General features: G+C 48.4%; 1 protein-coding gene across 7 annotated transcripts in view; it reads left to right on the forward strand.

Moving 5' to 3' along the window:
• Positions 1-18,981, forward strand: part of LOC116948663 (homeobox protein Hox-A3-like) — a 232,717-nt gene that overhangs the window by 143,509 nt on the left and 70,227 nt on the right. Inside the window, exon 1 of one of the 7 annotated variants that reach the window (XM_076071688.1) lies at positions 975-4,553. The exons of 4 other annotated variants lie outside the window; for them this stretch is intronic. Coding sequence is in view for 1 of the 3 variants with exons in the window: in XM_032965568.2 (XP_032821459.1) it covers positions 12,756-12,854 (99 nt within the window). In the remaining 2 variants the exon portion in view is untranslated. 2 more of the 7 variants (XM_032965568.2, XM_032965571.2) reach the window with 2 other exon arrangements.

An 18,981-nucleotide genomic window follows, 5' to 3' on the forward strand; every position in this document is an offset into this window, starting at 1 on the left:
GGTGGTTGGGCGAGAAATCATGCCCGGCCGCCTTTGTCTCCCTCGTGGCGATATTTACACGTTAGCACCAGGCACTCGATTGAGGCTGAGTAGACCTAAGTTAGAGGCCTAGGACCGGTTCCGATAATCGTCACCGGGGGTTCGCGTACCGAATCGAACTCGGATCTGTGCCGGGTTAATAGCGCAATAGCAAGCAACGCTAACCACTGCGCCACCGCTCCCCTTTTTTAACACGCGTACACGCAACGCAAACAAAGGCAAAGGTCCCTCGTGCAGCCTTAACAGACTGTAGGGGCAAGTGCTGTTAGCGAGCAGCACCTTCGAAGGCCCGCACGGCGCACGAGGGGGTGCGGGTGGCCAGCACCACGCCCGACCGCCTTTGTCTCCCCAGTGGCTTTGCTCGCACATGGCACCCGTTGTACTCATTTGAGGCTGAGTCGACCTAGGGGGAGGCCCAGGACCGGTTCGGATAATCGTCACCGGGTGTTAGCCGTGAGCGGGAATCGGACCGCCGGCTCGGCCAGGTTCGTAGCGCAGCGCTAACCGCTGCACCACCGCTCCCCGCAACAACACCACCACACGCACGCAAACAACAACAACAACACCACACAAACAAGGGGCACTCAATTTACCTCGGCGATATATTATTGTTTTGTTAAATCCTCTTTTCATGGCTAAATAATGTGACAGGCCCGCTTGGCGAGTGTTTTTGTTACGACCGCACGCCACTGTCAGCCACGGTGTTTTATGAGCGACTCGAACGAGAAGTGTGTGGGGGGGGGGGGGTCTGTGTGTGTGTGGGGGGGGGTCTGTGTGTGTGTGTGGGGGGAAAGGTGTAAGGGGGGGGGGTCTGTGGGCGTGTGGGGAGAGGTGTAAGGGGGGGGGTCTGTGTGTGTGTGTGGGAGAGGTGTAAGGGGGGGGGGGTCTGTGTGTGTGTGTGGGGGGAGATGTAAGGGGGGGGGGTGTGGGGGTGACGCTTGACATCGCTAGGGGACTTGTACATCAGTGACACATTGGATGCCCCTCCACCAGCCCCCCCCCCATATTAGATATTCTAAGACAAACAAAGACAAAGAGTCCACCTCCGCCATATAGCCTTCAACAGAGTGCTGGGGCAAGTGCTGTCTGCGAGTAGCAACCTATGGTGGCCAGACACAACACACGAGATGGGTGGGGTGACCAGCACCACGCCCGGCCGCCTTTGTCTCCCCAGTGGCGATGTCTGCACATGTCTATGGGACCATTTTGCCGGTATCAAAATGATAGGGGGGGGGGAGTTAAGAATAGGCGATCATTGCCAGAAATGATGATGCATGTTCTCATGTTTACACATCACACCAAATATTCATTTGAGGCTGAGCCGACCTTGGGAAGGCCCACGACCGGGTCAGATAATCGTCACGGCTGGTAGCCCTGAGCGGGAATTGAACTCGGGTCGCCGGGTTCGTAGCGTATCGCGCTATAACCGCTGCACGACCGCTCTCCATATACGAGACGTAAACAAACACGTTGGCAATTATGATGTGTGTACCAGTATTGTAATGAATCCACTGCTGCATGAAATCCTCCCAGATAGCCAGGCCGTGGTCGACCAGTCAAATTTTATAGTCCTCCTGGAATATATTTAGGAATATTGCACATGCGTTTGTGTGCATGTATATATCATTTGTGTGTGTGTGTGTGCGCCGTGTAGGCCTTAATTTGTGGCTCGCTTTACAGCACTTGCCCCAACAGCATGTTAAAGCGGTTAGCGCGCTTCGAACCCGGCCACGCAAGTGCGAATCCCGCTCACGGCCAACGCCTGTGATGATTATATCTGAACCTGTCCTGGGCCTCCCCTACGTCGCCTCAGACTCAAATGAAACTAGGGAGACAAAGGTGGCCGGGCGTGGTGTTGGCCACCCACCCCGTCGTGTGCCGTGCCGGTCTTCATAGGTGCTCGCTAACTGCACTTGCCCCAACAGCATGTTGAGGCTATACTGGGTATCTTTATCTTTGACTATCTAATACAAGGAAACGATCTTACATTTTCTCATGATGTTCTTGAAAGGCTAAAGAGAGCTTGACACCACGTGGCCACAATTATAATTTAGGCGGATTCTTATCAAGACACAATGAATGAAAAAAAAAATCGTATTCAAATTTGGGAGTCCTGTAGAAATTGAGGTTTAAATTGATTTAATTGACTTCACGAGGGCAATTGATAACCTACACAAACATAACCACGTAGAGCTGGACATGAATACTGTGAATACATCGAAACATACAAAATATGTATCGACATATACACCTTACACAAAGATCCCCCGTATAGCCTTTAACAGACTGTTGGGGCAAGTGCTGTTTTACGAGGAGCACCGATGAAGGCCGGAAAACGACACAGCACACGCGGGGTTGGTGTGGTCAGTACCACTCAAGACCGCCTTTGTCTTCCCAGTGCAGGTTTTTTTTTGTGTGCACACCGTTCACATAATCGTCACTGGTGTTGGCCGTGAGCGGGAATTTTACTCGATCCGTTGGGTTCGTGGTGCGGCGCCGCTAACCACACTGCCACCGCTCCAACATACACACACACACACGATTATACACACACAACACACACACACGATTATACACACGTAACACACACACACACGATTATACACACACAACACACACACACGATTATACACACGTAACACAACATACACATACAATTATACACACACAACACACACACACGATTATACACACGTAACACAACATACACATACACGATTATACACACACAACATACACATACAATTATACACACACAACACACACACACGATTATACACACGTAACTCAACATACACACACAATTATACACACACAACACACACACGCGATTATACACACGTAACACAACATACACACACGATTATACACACACAACACACACACACACACACGATTATACACACGTAACACAACATACACATACGATTATACACACACAACACACGATTATACACACGTAACACAACATACATACACGAGTATACACACACAACACACACACACACGATTATACACACGTAACACAACATACACACACGATTATACACACACAACACACACACACGATTATACACACGTAACACAACATACACATACGATTATACACACACAACACACACACACGATTATACACACGTAACACAACATACACACACGATTATACACACACAACACACACACGATTATACACACGTAACACAACATACACATACGATTATACACACACAACACACACACACGATTATACACACGTAACACAACATACACACACAATTATACACACACAACACACACACGATTATACACACGTAACACAACATACACACACAATTATACACACACAACACACACACGATTATGCATACGTAACACAACATACACACACAATTATACACACGTAACTCAACATACACACACACGCGATTATACACACGTAACACAACATACACACATAATTATACATACGTAACTCAACATACACACACGATTATACACACGTAACACAACATACAAACATAATTATACACACGTAACTCAACATGCACACACACGATTATACACACGTAACACAACATACACACACGATTATACACACGTAACTCAACATACACACACAATTATACACACGACACACAACATACACACAATTATACACAAGTCACACAACATACACACACAATTATACACACGTAACTCAACACACACACACACAATTATACACACGTCACACAACATACACACAATTATACACACGTCACACAACATACACACACGATTATACACACGTAACTCAACACACACACAATTATACACACGCAACACAACATACACACACGATTATACACACGTCACACAACATACACACACGATTATACACACGTAACTCAACACACACACACAATTATACACACGTCACACAACATACACACAATTATACACACGTCACACAACATACACACGAGATTATACACACGTAACTCAACACACACACAATTATACACACGCAACACAACATACACACACGATTATACACACGTCACACAACATACACACACGATTATACACACGTAACTCAACATACACACACAATTATACACACGTCACACAACATACACACACACGCGGATTCACAACAAACGGCGTACTCAATGTTCTTAATGTCAATGCGAATTTTATTGTCAGTAACAATTATGATTGTACAATACGGAAACGTATACAAACACATTTAACTGTGTACTGCGTTCTTAATTCGCTTGTGTGTGTGTGAATCCTTCAAATCTGTAACATATACCACAAAGGCGTATACATGCACGTGTGTGTATGTACGCGTGTGTGTATGTACGCTTGTGTATGTGTATAGTCATGTATGTGTCGCATGTGTTTACAATGTGTGTGCGTGCCACTGTGCTACGAACCCGGCAACCAGGGTTCGATTCCCGCTCGCGGCCACCAACACCGATGACGATTATCTGTACCGGTCCTGGGCGTCCCCTAGGTCGACTCAGCCGCAAGTGAGTAACCTTGTGCGGTGTGTGAACATCGCCACTGATGGTGTGCCGTTTGCGGCCTCCGAAGGTGCTGCCCGCTCACGGCACTTGCCCCAACAGTACGGGGGGGACCTTTGTCTCTGTGCGCCTGTAAACGAACGCATGCATGCACGTATAGTGGAGACGTGCGGACACGCGTCTATTTGTTCACATCTACGTGTGCAGAATACGTGCCTATATACATACATATATACACGCGTGTGTACGCACACGCGCGTGCACTCACACACTTGTGCCTGTACATGCACATCAATTTTGCTCGATCCACTGCTGGATGAATGCCTCCTCCGCCGTAATTACCCTCAACACAGCTCCCCCCCTCCCATCCTCCTCCCCCCTCTTCGAAGCTTCTTTGAGAAATGTTTTTTGTTTGGGAGTTTTTGTACCGCTTTTTTCTTTCATACGATTACTGAACAAGGAGGGGATCTGGGGGGTGGGACTCACAATGAGGTCCCCAATAACCAGCTGCTGGCTGCTGTGTCAACCTATAGGCAGGTGGCCTATGAGCTATAGCTTACTACGCCTCTATCTTACCTCGTTATAGTTCTACGGAAGATAAGCCGGTGTGAATCCTGGATAGTATTTGGATGCCAGACTTGTCTGCGGGTATTAGGTGTTATCCGCTGGGGTTCTGTGTGTGTATATATACAAAGACAAAGGTACCACCCCTGTATAGGCTTTAACAGACTGTTGGGTCAAGTGCTGTTTAGCGAGTAGCACCTATGAAGGCCGGTAGGGTACAGCACCACGCCCGGGCGCCTTTGTGTTTTACCCAGTGCTGATGTTTACACACGGCACCAGGTACTCGTTTTGAGGCTGAGTCGACCTAGTGGGGGAGGGGGGAGTTCCAGGATCGGTTAAAATATCTCGCCACTGTTTTTGGTCGCGAGCGGGAATTGAACTTGGGTGAACCGGGTTCGTAGTGGAGTGCGCTAACCGCTGCGCCACCACTCTCTACGTGTGTGTGTACACATATACACATTATTGTACACACACACGCGTATAGACTCACACCTACGCGTGCATACATCACGTTCAGAAATGTGCGTATACGTACGTATACACGTTCAGCAATGGATTGTTGAATTCATCTGTGCGGTGCTTCGAGCGTGTATTGCCCTCATCTCAGAAGCGCGGCAGGACTTGAGCCTGGGTAGCGCGTGGATGGGCAGCCACCGACCATGCATAACAGGTTGCTATAGACTTCGGGGGGGGGGGGGGACAGGTTGCGAGCGACAGGGGGCAGTGCAGCAAAACCAATTGTTGTAATTCTGTTACCTTGGCACCCAACCCCGCGTTGACCAGCGTGGTGAGGTATGGTCAAACAGCCACTCACACACCCATCTCCTGCTGCTGCTGCTTGCTGGTCGTATCGTCTTTCCCTACCGGGACAGACCCCCCCCCCCCCTGCTGAAAAGGTGGTGATTGGGGAGGGTTGGGGTGGTCGAGGGGGAGGGAGCTTTCGAAGGGAGCTTTGTGACATCGTTCAGACGCGTGGTTGGGGTTATTTATCATTAAAAGCGTTGGCCAGTCACGTTAAAGAGAGTGTGGCGTGTGTGCTGTGTGTTTGAGTCTACATTTGTGTGTGCGCGCGTGTGAAACGTCGCCGCTGGGGAGACAAAGGCGGTCCGGCGTGATATTGGCCATCCACCCCCTCGTGTGCCGTGCCGGCCTTCATAGGTGCTACTCGCTAACAGCACTTGCCCCCAACAGTCTGTTCAGGCTGTAGGAGGGATGTTTGTCTGTCTTTGTTGCTATCGTGTAGTGTGGAGCAGTGGTGTATGGGTTAGCGCGCTGCGCTAAGAACCCGAGTTTGATTCCCGCTCACGGACAACACCGGCGACGATTATCTGAACCGATTCTGGGCCTCCCTTAGGTAGACTGAGTCTCAAACGAGTACCTGATGCGGTTTGTAAACATCGTCACTGGGGAGACAAAGGCGGCCGGGCATGTTGCGGGCCACCCACCCCCACGTGTGCCGTGCCGGCCTTCATAGGGGCTCGCTAACAGCACTTGTCCCAACAGTCGGGTTAAGACTATACGGGGGATCTTTGTGCATGTCTTCAATTATGTTTGCCTCTGTATGTATGTAAAAAAAAAGATAGCATGATTTTATATTCCCTTACTTATAACCTTATTAAAATAATGTTAATCTATTTATAGTTTTGCATGACATTCAAATGACAAATGTCAATCTCTCTTTAACAACAGTAATAATAAGAATTATAATAATACCATTGTGTGTGGTTTATAACAATGCTTGTACGGTTGAGTGGCGGCGCAGTGGTTAACACTCCGCGTCGCGAACTCCACAAACCTCAATTCTCTATTCCCGCGGACCCGGCTCACGTCCGTGGCGACGGAGCGATATCGCTAAACCGGTTTTTTTTTTCTCCCACTGCCGGTCGATAACCGATAAGGCACCGAGTTAGCTTCATCCAGCAGTGGACACACTTGAAGCTTGCACACTGCGTCACGTGTCATGTACAGGCGGTCTATACATCATGCGCGTGTGCAATGGCGAGTAGTTTTTTGCAACCTTATTTTATTTATGTCTTCGTAAAACATCTAAAATAATTGGACAATTCCGGGGGGGGGGGGGGGGGGTGGGGAGGGTTATCTGTTGAGTTTTGTCTGTGAAAAAAAAATCCACTGCTGGATGAGCGGATACTGCCAACGCCGCATCCGGGGTCGTGGTACAGACGTGGGGGCTTTTTGACCATACTTCACCACGCTGCTGATCTCGGCGGGACTATGTCGAAGTTGAAAGACGCGAATGCAGGATATTTTTGGTCGTGAATTGTCCACTGCTGGGTGAAGGTCGCCATTCATGCCAATTGACATCTCTCACGGAGTACGTTATGGACTGTTTATATGTACTCTCTATATATATACTGTTTATATACAGTACTCCATTTTAATCGTTGTTATTGTGTAGAACTGTTTTAATTAACAGTACGTTTGACAATAAAAATTATTTTGTAATAATTGCGACGCGTTGACTGTTTCTAATAAGGAAATAAACTATAATGTGCATGTTTAATTAACGAATTTATTGTTGAAAGTCCATAAACATATAGAACGCCAGTAAACTCGCAGCGAGCTGAACAGCTTTCTGCTAGCTATAACGTCACGATCACATTAATATTTCATTTACATATCAATTCATCACCAATTTAACAAATAAAATCACCGATGCAAAACTTTCGTAGGGTTAGATTCTCAATGAATCAAAATTCCCAACATGTATTCCATTGAAGTGTGGGATCAAATCTGTGGTGCCTAAAATGGGGTGACCCATATATATGACCCATATATACACACAGTAGGTCTTTGTCTGTGGGGAGCGGTGGCGCAGTGGTTAGCGCTGCACTGCGTTACGAACCCGGCAATCAGAGTTCGAATCCCGCTCACGACCAACAACAATTGCAATATTTGAACCGGTCCCCGACTTTCGCTAGGGCGACTCAGCCTTGAACGAGTACCCCAGTGTGGTGTGCATACAATAGTACTGCGGGAGACAAAGGCGGTCGCGCGTCCGTGCTGTTGGTCACACAACCCCACCGTCTGCCGTTCCGGCCTTCATTGGTGCTACTGACGAACAGCAACTTGCCCTAGCAGCCTGTTAAATGCTATACGGGTGATCTTTGTCTTTGTGTATAGGTGCCCATGTTGAATCACTCTGGCCTACCATAGGGTACTCAAAGAACCAAAAGCAGTAAGCGGCCAGTAACACCCCCAGCAATATTAAAGTGTGTAAGAGATACGAGCGTCTCACGTTTTACCTTTGATTAAGTGCTGGTATTTTATTATTATAAAACGAATTTGGGGAAAACAGACGGTGGTGGTTGTGGTGATGGTTGGAATGGGAGGTAAATATATGCGTGATTATGACCTGCAGTATGGTGAGTGTGTGGGTGAGTGGGTGGGTGAGTTGCTAGGTGGGTCAGTGTGTGCGTGAGTATGAGTGCATGGGTGAGTGAATGGGCGAGTGTGTGAGTGAATGGGTGAGTGTGAGTGAATGGGTGAGTGTGTGAGTGAATGGGCGAGTGTGTGAGTGAATGGGTGAGTGTGTGACTGAATGGGTGAGTGTGAGTGAATGGGCGAGTGAATGGGTGAGTGTGAGTGAATGAGTGAGTGTGTGAGTGAATGGGCGAGTGTGTGAGTGAATGGGTGAGTGTGTGAGTGAATGGGCGAGTGAATGGGTGAGTGTGAGTGAATGGGTGAGTGTGAGTGAATGGGTGAGTGTGTGAGTGAATGGGTGAATATGTGAGTGAATGGGCGAGTTGTGAGTGAATGGGTGAGTGTGTGAATGAATGGGCGAGTGTGTGAGTGAATGGGTGAGTGTGTGAGTGGGTGGGTGAGTGTGCGAGTGTTGTTGTGACCTGCAGTGCGGTGCTGGTGGTTGTTGGAACACAGCGTATAGATGAGTTGAAAGATAAGTCCTGATTTCGTGAGGGGTTGGTGGATCAGGGAGAGATCAACGAGGTAGGGACCTCCTGCACAAGGCAGCAAGGCAAGTACATCCATCCCTCGTCTACATGCGTGTGAAACACATGAACGCAGTTAGTCGGATGGAACATGTAGGTTGTACCTATGTCACACTAATCAAAAGAAAAGTTAAACCCGCCATCAACTTTAAATGAAACGGAAACTGTTACGTACAGTACTGACACACGCACCGTATCGAACACATGTACGGCATTGAACACACATAATGCGTTTATTGAAGCGAAAGTTGATTGCTGCGTCTTATAATCCGGCAAATGTGTGTGTACATTCCGAGAAGATGACTGACACAGGGCACACATTTGGCGGCGCGTCTTAACGCTCCTCCGGCGCATCTTAACGCTCCTCCGGTGCGTCTTAACGCTCCTCCGGCGCGTCTTAACGCTCCTCCAACGCGTCTTAACGCTCCTCCGGCGCGTCTTAACGCTCCTCCGGCGCGTCTTAACGCTCCTCCGGCGCGTCTTAACGCTCCTCCGGCGCGTCTTAACGCTCCTCCGGCGCGTCTTAACGCTCCTCCGGCGCATCTTAACGCTCCTCCGGCGCGTCTTAACGCTCCTCCGGCGCGTCTTAACGCTCCTCCGGCGCGTCTTAACGCTCCTCCGGTGCGCCTTAACGCTCCTCAGGCGCGTCTTAACGCTCCTACGGCGCGTCTTAACGCTCCTCCAACGCGTCTTAACGCTCCTCCAACGCGTCTTAACGCTCCTCCGGCGCGTCTTAACGCTCCTCCGGCGCATCTTAACGCTCCTCCGGCGCGCCTTAACGCTCCTCCTGTGCGTCTTAACGCTCGGCGACGTGAATTTCGATTCCAAGCCACGACGGCTAACGTCAATTCCCGCGAGCGATATCTGTCTGAACCGGTTCCTGGTTACGTCCTATTTCAACACTTAACCAGACCGGCGTGGTGAAGTATGGTCAAACGAACCGCCCCACAATGGCCGACCTTTAATTTTTTTTTGTCCGCGATAAATATAAAGTTGTACACATTTTACACGATTACACTACTATACATGCACAGACAATAACATCTATACATATTGCAAATATATATGTAAATATTTAAGTGCGGTTGCTGAGTGTTTACAGCGTGTGGTGCTGTGCACAGATAATTATTTAACACAATTTTAATGTCATTGGCACAACATATTAAATCATGTACAGTGGTGTACACTGATAAAGTCACGTATTTTACTGCTACGTTCATATAAATCTAATAATTTATATACCGTACTATTCTGACAGAATAGAGTACACACTTTAACATACATATGGTTAAATGTCACCATTGCCTCTCACTACCCCGCAAAGGCTCAAAACGCCAAGCGATCAGTAACAAACCGCACTATTACTAACGTTGTAATAGATAGCAGGAAAATATTTCTTCAAAATTACGAATTAAATGGGGTTCGCACGCATTGTGTTGTATACGTGTGTGTGTAAGATGTACATATATGTGTATGCGTTGTGTGTGTGAGCATGTATACTTAACGCATGTAAACGTGCATTATGTATGTACGTGTGTATAATATCTACATCTACGATGCATAATCACCTTAACCATAAACACAATATTTTACATGTAATAATTATTATGTTTTAAAAAAGCGAAACCACGAATATTACGTCGAAAATTATAACTCCATCGCGTTTACAATGGAATATTTATTTAGGATATACAGTGTGGATGGAGTGTGTGGTGTGTGCGTGACTGTGTCGGGCGTGGTGCTGGCCACCCACCCCAACGTGTGCCACAGTGCCGGCCTTCATAGGTGGCTACGCTCTAACAGCACTTGCCCCAACAGTCTGTTGAAGGCTACACGGGGGATCTTTGTCTTTGTAACCACCACGTGTGCCACAGTGCCGGCCTTCATAGGTGGCTACTCTCTAACAGCACTTTCCCCAACAGTCTGTTGAAGGCTACACGGGGGATCTTTGTCTTTGTAACCACCACGTGTGCCACAGTGCCGGCCTTCATAGGTGGCTACGCTCTAACAGCACTTGCCACAACAGTCTGTTGAAGGCTACACGGGGGATCTTTGTCTTTGTAACCACCACGTGTGCCACAGTGCCGGCCTTCATAGGTGGCTACTCTCTAACAGCACTTGCCCCAACAGTCTGTTGAAGGCTACACGGGGGGTCTTTGTCTTTGTAACCACCACGTGTGCCACAGTGCCGGCCTTCATAGGTGGCTACTCTCTAACAGCACTTGCCCCAACAGTCTGTTGAAGGCTACACGGGGGATCTTTGTCTTTGTAACCACCACGTGTGCCACAGTGCCGGCCTTCATAGGTGGCTACTCGCTAGCAGCACTTGCCCGACAATCTGTTGAAGGCAACACGGGGGATCTTTGTCTCTGTTGTATCAGTGCCAACCTCTTGTTCAAAACTAGAGGCCAATCGTGGAATAACTTTGATAAACAGACACATCCAAGATGAAAAAAACAAATCTGGCGACTCCTGCTGCTGCTACTGCGATGCACACAAAATAACACCAACGCGTTCCTGCGCGTGTAGTCGTCATACACTGAAATAATTACATATATATTAAACGACGTTTCTGGCAATGGACCTTCTTCATAGCAGTGTCCATATCGAAGTTGGTGTTGTGTTTGTTATCGAGAGTAGGTGAAATACGTGGATTATTAATGTTATTATACAACTACGCGGAAGTGTGGAGATGTACACAATATGAAAAGATTATTGTAACGCATCTTTACAAAACAAATCAAATAATATAAACATCCCCCGTATAGCCTTGACAGACTGCTGGATCAAGTGCTGCAAAGCGAGTAACGCCTACGGAAGCCGGTACACTACTCGTAGATTGGTGGGTGGTCAACACCACGCCCGACCGCCTTTGTCTCCCTTCGTGATGATGTTTTACTACACACCGAGCCAGGTGTGTGTGTGTTTAGAAACCCACACGCATGCATATACGGCTTATTTAAGTTTTAGGGGGGGGGGGGAGGGGTTCATACAGGACAACCATTCACGAAGTGCTTACGATAAAAAAAACGTTTCGCTAGAACACCACCACCACCACCAACAAGTCCACGCGTGTTTACCTTCGAGTCGTCAACGCGGAGACACGGGGAGCCTGGCAGAAGAAGCCGCTGACGATTTGAGAAGAACTAAGATAGGATACTGAGCAGTCTCACGATAGCCCGCCACCTTCTCTCTCTCGCACTTACACAAAGACAAAGATCCCCCGTATAGCCTCCACAGATTTTTCGCTAAACAGCACCTAGGAAGGCCGGCACGGCACACCGCAGAGAGGGGGGCGGGGGGGGGGGGTGGAGCGAGGTGAACAGCACCACCCCCGGCCGCCTTTGTCTCCCCAACTGACGATTGTCTTTACACACCGCACCAGGCACTCATTTGAGGCTGAGTCGACCTACACACACACACGCGCTGACATAGTAGACACCACAGGAGCGCTCTCCCCCCCACCACCACTACCACCCTGCGAGCTCGCGAGCGGCGACATCAGCGGTAGAAGAAGACGAGAGAGGGGAGAGAGAGAGGGGAGAGAGAGAGAGAGGGGAGAGAGCGAAGCGAAGGAACTTTAACACCAACCGGACGGAGTTCACTCCTTTGCCCGAGTGCCATTTTGCGGTCCACAGAAAAACCAAAAAAGCACCGCCCGGCCACAGCGCTGGCGATGGAGGAGGTGGGGGTGTGTGTCTATAATCTCTCCCACAACCCCACTCCTCCTTCCTCCACACGTGGGGACGAGTGTTCAGAGACGAGAGGGCGAGAGGTAGGGGAAAAGCACACAGACACACACAGACAGACACGGCAGAGAGAGAGAAAAGTGTGTGTGAGTGTGCCCGTGTTGTGCGGAATGCAGCGAGCGAAGTTTTGAGTTATGGGTTGCATTGTGTGCACAAAGCTTGGCGCATGGATTGACAACTCGCGGAAACGTTAGTCTGTAAGTATATGAGAACATTAGATAGACAAGGAGAGAGATTGGGGGGGTGGGGGGGGGTGGTACTGTGTGTGTGTGGTGTCGATTGTGTGGAATGTCGTGAGACGTAAAGTGAAGACGCGACTTCGGTGGGACTGTTTTTCTTCTCTCTGGCCGAGCTCTGCTTGTCGTGACAGATTCGCACACGGAGTTGGAACTTAACAGAAGTTGGTAGCCATGGAGGCGATTTGGATAGACGACACAGGGACAGTGGGACACTCGCGTATGTATGTTTGAGTACGTATGTGTGTGTGTGTTAGGTGCTCGCTAACAGCACTTGCCCCAACATTCTGTCCAGGCTATACGGGGGATCTGTGTCTTTGTGTTAGGTGCTCGCTAACAGCACTTGCCCCAACATTCTGGTAAGGCTATACGGGGGATCTTTGTCTTTGTGTTAGGTGCTCACTAACAGCACTTGCCCCAACATTCTGTCCAGGCTATACGGGGGATCTTTGTCTTCGTGTGTGTTAGGTGCTCACTAACAGCACTTGCCCCAACATTCTGTCCAGGCTATACGGGGGATCTTTGTGTTAGGTGCTCGTTAACAGCACTTGCCCCAACATTCTGTCCAGGCTATACGGGGGGATCTTTGTCTTTGTGTGTTCGGAAGAAGTTTGAGTCGCGTGCAGTCGTGGGCCGTGGAAGTTGAACGGGCGCGTGTTACTGCTAACAGTAGTTGAATTCGGTTGGATATACGTCGATAGAGAGACAAACACGGACAGACTCACAAGAGAGGCGGATAGACACAGACAAGACGAACAGAGACAGAAAGATACAGAGAGACAGGCAGAGAGAGAGAGACACACACAGGCGAACAGAGACACAGACGTACAGAGACAGAGAGACACAGGCAGAGAGAGAGAGAGACACACACAGAGGCGAACAGAGACACTGGCGGACAGAGAGATGTTGAATCGAACACACTTAACTCGCTCCATTGAAAGAGATTCCTCGATCTTTGCCCATCCCCGGAAGTAAGTCATTATTATTTTTATTTATTTAATTGTGTGTGGGGAGCGGTGGTGTAGCGGTTAGCGCACTGCGCTACGAACCTTGCGACCCGAGGTCGATTCCCGCTCACGGCGAACAACACCGGTGACGATTATCTGAACCGGCCTTGGGCCTCCCCCTAGATCGACTCAGCCTTAAATGAATACACGGTGTAGTGTGTACACATCGCCACTGGGAAAACAAAGCCGGCCGGGCGTGGCGTTGGCCACACCATCCCCTCGTGTACCGTACCGGCCTTCAAAGGTGCTCACTGACAACACTCGCCCCAACAGTCTGTTCAGGCTACACGGGGGATCTTTGTCTTTGTGTGTTTGTCTATGTTTGTTTCTCTCGCTCTCATGTATAGTTCAAAGCGCACACACAAATAACTCGATGGAAGACGCCGCTAGTTGCGTAAAAGTTGCCTGCGTGTTTTTGATTATTGTTATCATAACCCCACGATCTTCAACATCATAACCCCACGATCTTCAACATCATAACCCCACGATTATTCTTTTCTCTTTTCATGGCACACGCACGCGTCAAACTCACGCGTAAGTCTGTGTAAACAGTCATACCTCGATATGCGTAAATGCGAAGTTTCGATAAAGCTAAGTTTGTATTTTTTTCACCATTACTTTACACAGAAAGAAAAAAAACATATATGAAGTTAAATTGATATATGCGCTGAAATTAATAATGAAAGCGTCCGTATACGCTATTAAATATATAAATTACGTTTCTTCATTATGCTTATTTTATTTATGTTAGTTTTTTTATTATTATAATACTGTACAGTATAAAATACATTGTTTTCAACGTAAATTGTCTTTGTTTACAATGTGAACAGTAAGTCATTAAGTGGTTTATCGTATGACATGGTAAGTTACGAAGCCTGGGAACGCATCCTAGTAGTACCAATGCTAGAAGTGATTCAATATACGATGTTTCAATATACGATGTTTCAATATACGAACGAAGCTTCAGGAATGCGTCTAATTAATGTATTGAGGTATTACTGTAGCGTGTATATATGCGTTAGGAATACGCAACTCTGTCGGACAATACAATATACGATATGTCTTATCTTATTCTTCGAATAAGAGAGTTAGTACGGAGAGAGAGAGAGAGACGAGGAGAGATATGAGAGCGAGACTGGATAGATACATTTAATGTACGCTTACGTATGCACACACGTGCGAACTTATGAACAACGTGTGTGTACGTATTTGAGGGTACAATTAATATGAAAGTCTGCGTTCTAACACAATGTAGGCCTTATTTATTTATTGAGTGATATAGAAGAAGTAGGTCTTACTGATAGAGATGCGTCTTCTTGCAGCTATAGAAGAGGTGGATCTTCTTGATAGGTAGAGAATAGGTAGGTCTTACTGATAGACTAGATGGAGGTCTTACTAATAGATAATAGGTAGGTCTTACTAATAGTTAGATAAGAGGGCGGTCTTACTAATAGTTAGATAAGAGGGCGGTCTTACTAATAGTTAGATAAGAGAGAGGTCTTACTGATAGTTAGATAAGAGGGAGGTCTTACTAATAGATAAGAGGGAGGTCTTACTAATAGTTAGATAAGATGGAGGTATTACTGATAGAGAAGAGGTAGGTCTTACTAATAGATAAGAGGTAAGTCTTGCTGATAGAGTAACGAGGTATATCTTATTGATAGAGCAAAGAGATAGTTCTTACTGAAAGAGTGAAGAAGTATATTTGAAGCTTTCGTGACTGCAAGGATCCATACTCTTTGGTTCTATTCGGTAAAGTCACGAAGGTAAAAAATAAAACAACAAAAATCACGACGTTTCGGCCACAACACAAGTAGTCTTCTTCAGGTGAAGGAACAGAACTGTCGGGACGACAGAGCTGTTCTGTTCTGTTCCTTCACCTGAAGAAGACTACTTGTGTTGTGGCCGAAACGTCGTGACTTTTGTTGTTTTATTTTTTTACCTACGTGACTTTACCGAATAGAACCAAAGAGTAGTGAAGAAGTAGTTCTCACTGATAGAGAAGAGGTAGGTCTGATAGAGTGAAGTGGTAGTTCTTACTGATACAGTGAAGAGGTAGGCCTTGCTGATAGAGTGAAGAGACGATGCGAGAGAGAGAGAGAGAAAGGAGAACGGTGGGTCCCTGTTACTCGCTCGATTCGCTTCGAATGAGCGGCCTTCTTGCCGAGTTTTTCGTGTTTCTGCCGTGCCGTGGTCACCGCGACTACGACTTTGAGCGAAGCGTTAAACGCATCACAGCCATCTGGTGTCGACCGACAGCTGCCGCCGACGACGCTGCTGCTGCTACTGCTGCTGCTGCCGCCTCGCGAATTTTGGCACCAGTTCGAAGGCCGGCGGCGTGAGACTTTAACCAACAGGGGGAGAAAAAAAATATATAACAAATATATAAATATATAGGATTTTGTTTTGTGGGGAGTCTTTTTTTAATCTATTCAGCCTAAGCCGGCTAGTCAGCCAAGCCAAACCAGCATGGTTGTTGATTTGTGGTGGCGAATTGAGAGAGGGGGAAACGAAGTTTGATTGTTTGTAGGGGCACACGCCGCGTTTGTCGGTCGAGCTGTAAGAAGAGCGGATCAGGCCGATGGGGTGGTTGATGGTTGCTGGTCCTAACTTGTGGTGATAATGTTGTTGTTGTTGTTGAGTCTTGGTGGTGGTGGTGTTGGTGGTGATGGTGGAGATGATGATGGCGGTCGAGGCCCTACGTGGGGTGATGTTCGTGGGGATGGTGATTTTAAACACGGTGATGATGATTGATGATGTTTATTTAGCGGTTAATCTATTGGTGAAGATGACGATGGTATAGGAGCAGTAGGGTAGTGGTTAGCGCTACGCAGCGCTACGAACCCGGCCACCCCGAGTTCGACTCCCGCTCACGGCCAACACCCAGTGACGATTATCTGGACCGGTCCTGGGCTTCCCCTAGGTCGACTCAGCCTCAAACGAGTACCTGGCGCGCTGTCTAAAAACATCGCCACTGGGGAGACAAAGGCGGTCGGGCGTGGTTCTGGCCACCCACCACCTCGTGTGCCGTGCCGGCCTGGATAGGTGCTCGCTAACAGCACTTGCCCCTACAGTCTGCTAAGGCTACACGGGGGGGTGGGTCGTGTGATCTTTGTCTTTTTTTTCGGCCTCTGTGGTGATGGTGATAACGATGGTTACTGGTGGTGATTATGATGATTATGTGGATGGCATTCGGTACCTTTGCGATGATGGCGATACACTGCGTTTGATGGTGTGAATTATTACTACTACCTGACTGATGACGACGACAATGATGATGTAGCAACGATAATGATCGTAAACCATGCTGGTTACACGGTGCAAACGGCACGCGAGCGCGGCAGTGGTGTTTGTAACGGCTCCGTCGGGATCTATACAGGAGCCCTTTTAAGCACGTGGGAGCCTCTTATTAATGGGGAAATAACGCGAGTTTATGGGTCGTGAAGTTCGGCGCCACGATCCCTCCTCTTATTTGTCATCGCTTTACTGGAAAGCGCCGGGTAGGTGAATGGGGCGATAATGAATTCGGGAACTCCCGCGCGCGTGCGTCTGTGGGATTGCGCGCGTGAGTGCGCCTGTGTGTGTGTGTCCGTGTGTGTGTGTCTGTGTGTCCGTTTGTGTGTGTCTGTGTGTGTGTGTCTAGTGTGTGTCCGTGTGTGTCTGTCTGTGTGTGTGTCCGTGTGTGTCTGTCTGTGTGTGTGTGTCTCTCTGTCTGTGTCCGTGTGTGTCCGTGTGTGTCTGTGTGTGTCCGCGTGTGTCTGTGTGTGTGTCCGTGTGTCTCTGTCCGTGTGTGTGTCTGTGTGTATGCATGTGTGTGTCTGTGTGTGTGTGTGTCCGTGTGGGGGGAGCGGTAGTGTAGTGGTTAGTGCGCTGTGAACCCGGCGACCCGAGTTCGATTCCCGCTCACGGCCAACACCGGTGAAGATTTTATCAACCGGTCTTGGGCCTCCCCTATGTCGACTCAGCCTCCAATGAGTACCTGGTGCGGTGTGTAAACATCGCCACTGGGGGAGACAAAGGCGGCCTGGCGTGGTGCCTGCCACCCACCTCCTCGTGTGCCGTGCAGGCCTTCATAGGTGCTCGCTAACAGCACTTGCCCCAACAGTCTGTACAGGCTATACGGGGGATCTTTGTATTTGGAGCAGTAGTGTAGCGCGCTGTGCTGCGAACCTGGCGACCCGAGTTCCATTCCCGATGACGGCCACCAACACCAGTGACGATTATCTGAACCGGTCCTGTGCCTCCCCCTAGATCGACTCAGCCTTAAATGAGTACACGGTGCGGTGTGTGTGGGGAGACAAAGGCGGCTAAGCGTGGTGCTTTCCATGCGCCCACACCATACCGTCAGTGCACAGACCTTAATGGGTGCTCGCTAACAGCACTCACCGCAACAATGTTTGTTTAAAAACTTATAAGGGGGGGGGAGGGGTGGGTCTGTGACAAAAGAGCTTTATAGCTCGTCGGATTCCTCCCGTATAAAACGAATAGACATGCAGATTTCTTCCCATCCTTACCGACTGCAAGTGGTCAAAGCAAACGTGGATTTGACGTAACAACAAACTGTGAAACGTCAGTCGAAAATTGCTCATCGGGAGCACGGGAGAGAGACGGGGAGACGCCATGCGCGTGCATCGGAGAAGGCGCGCGCATTGACAGACGTCAACCACAGCGCCCCGGTGGTTTAGCAAAATAAAAGCCAACAAGGTACTGATAATAATAATGAGAAGGAGAAGAGCCATTCTTGTTGCGTTCGAATTCAGCAAAAAAAGAACAAAGTCACTCTTCCTAGAGCCGCGATGCATGGCCGCGTGCACGAGACGATGTCGGTGGCTCCTTAACAAATGAACGTCGACGCGAGGCAGCGGTCCTTTATACGACAACAACAACAAAGCGAGAGAGAGAGCCGCATG

Source organism: Petromyzon marinus, chromosome 34 (assembly GCF_048934315.1).
Source record: "Petromyzon marinus isolate PM22_M1 ecotype Great Lakes invasive population chromosome 34, UKy_Petmar_22M1.pri1.0, whole genome shotgun sequence".
In the NCBI taxonomy this organism is placed as follows: domain Eukaryota; kingdom Metazoa; phylum Chordata; class Hyperoartia; order Petromyzontiformes; family Petromyzontidae; genus Petromyzon; species Petromyzon marinus.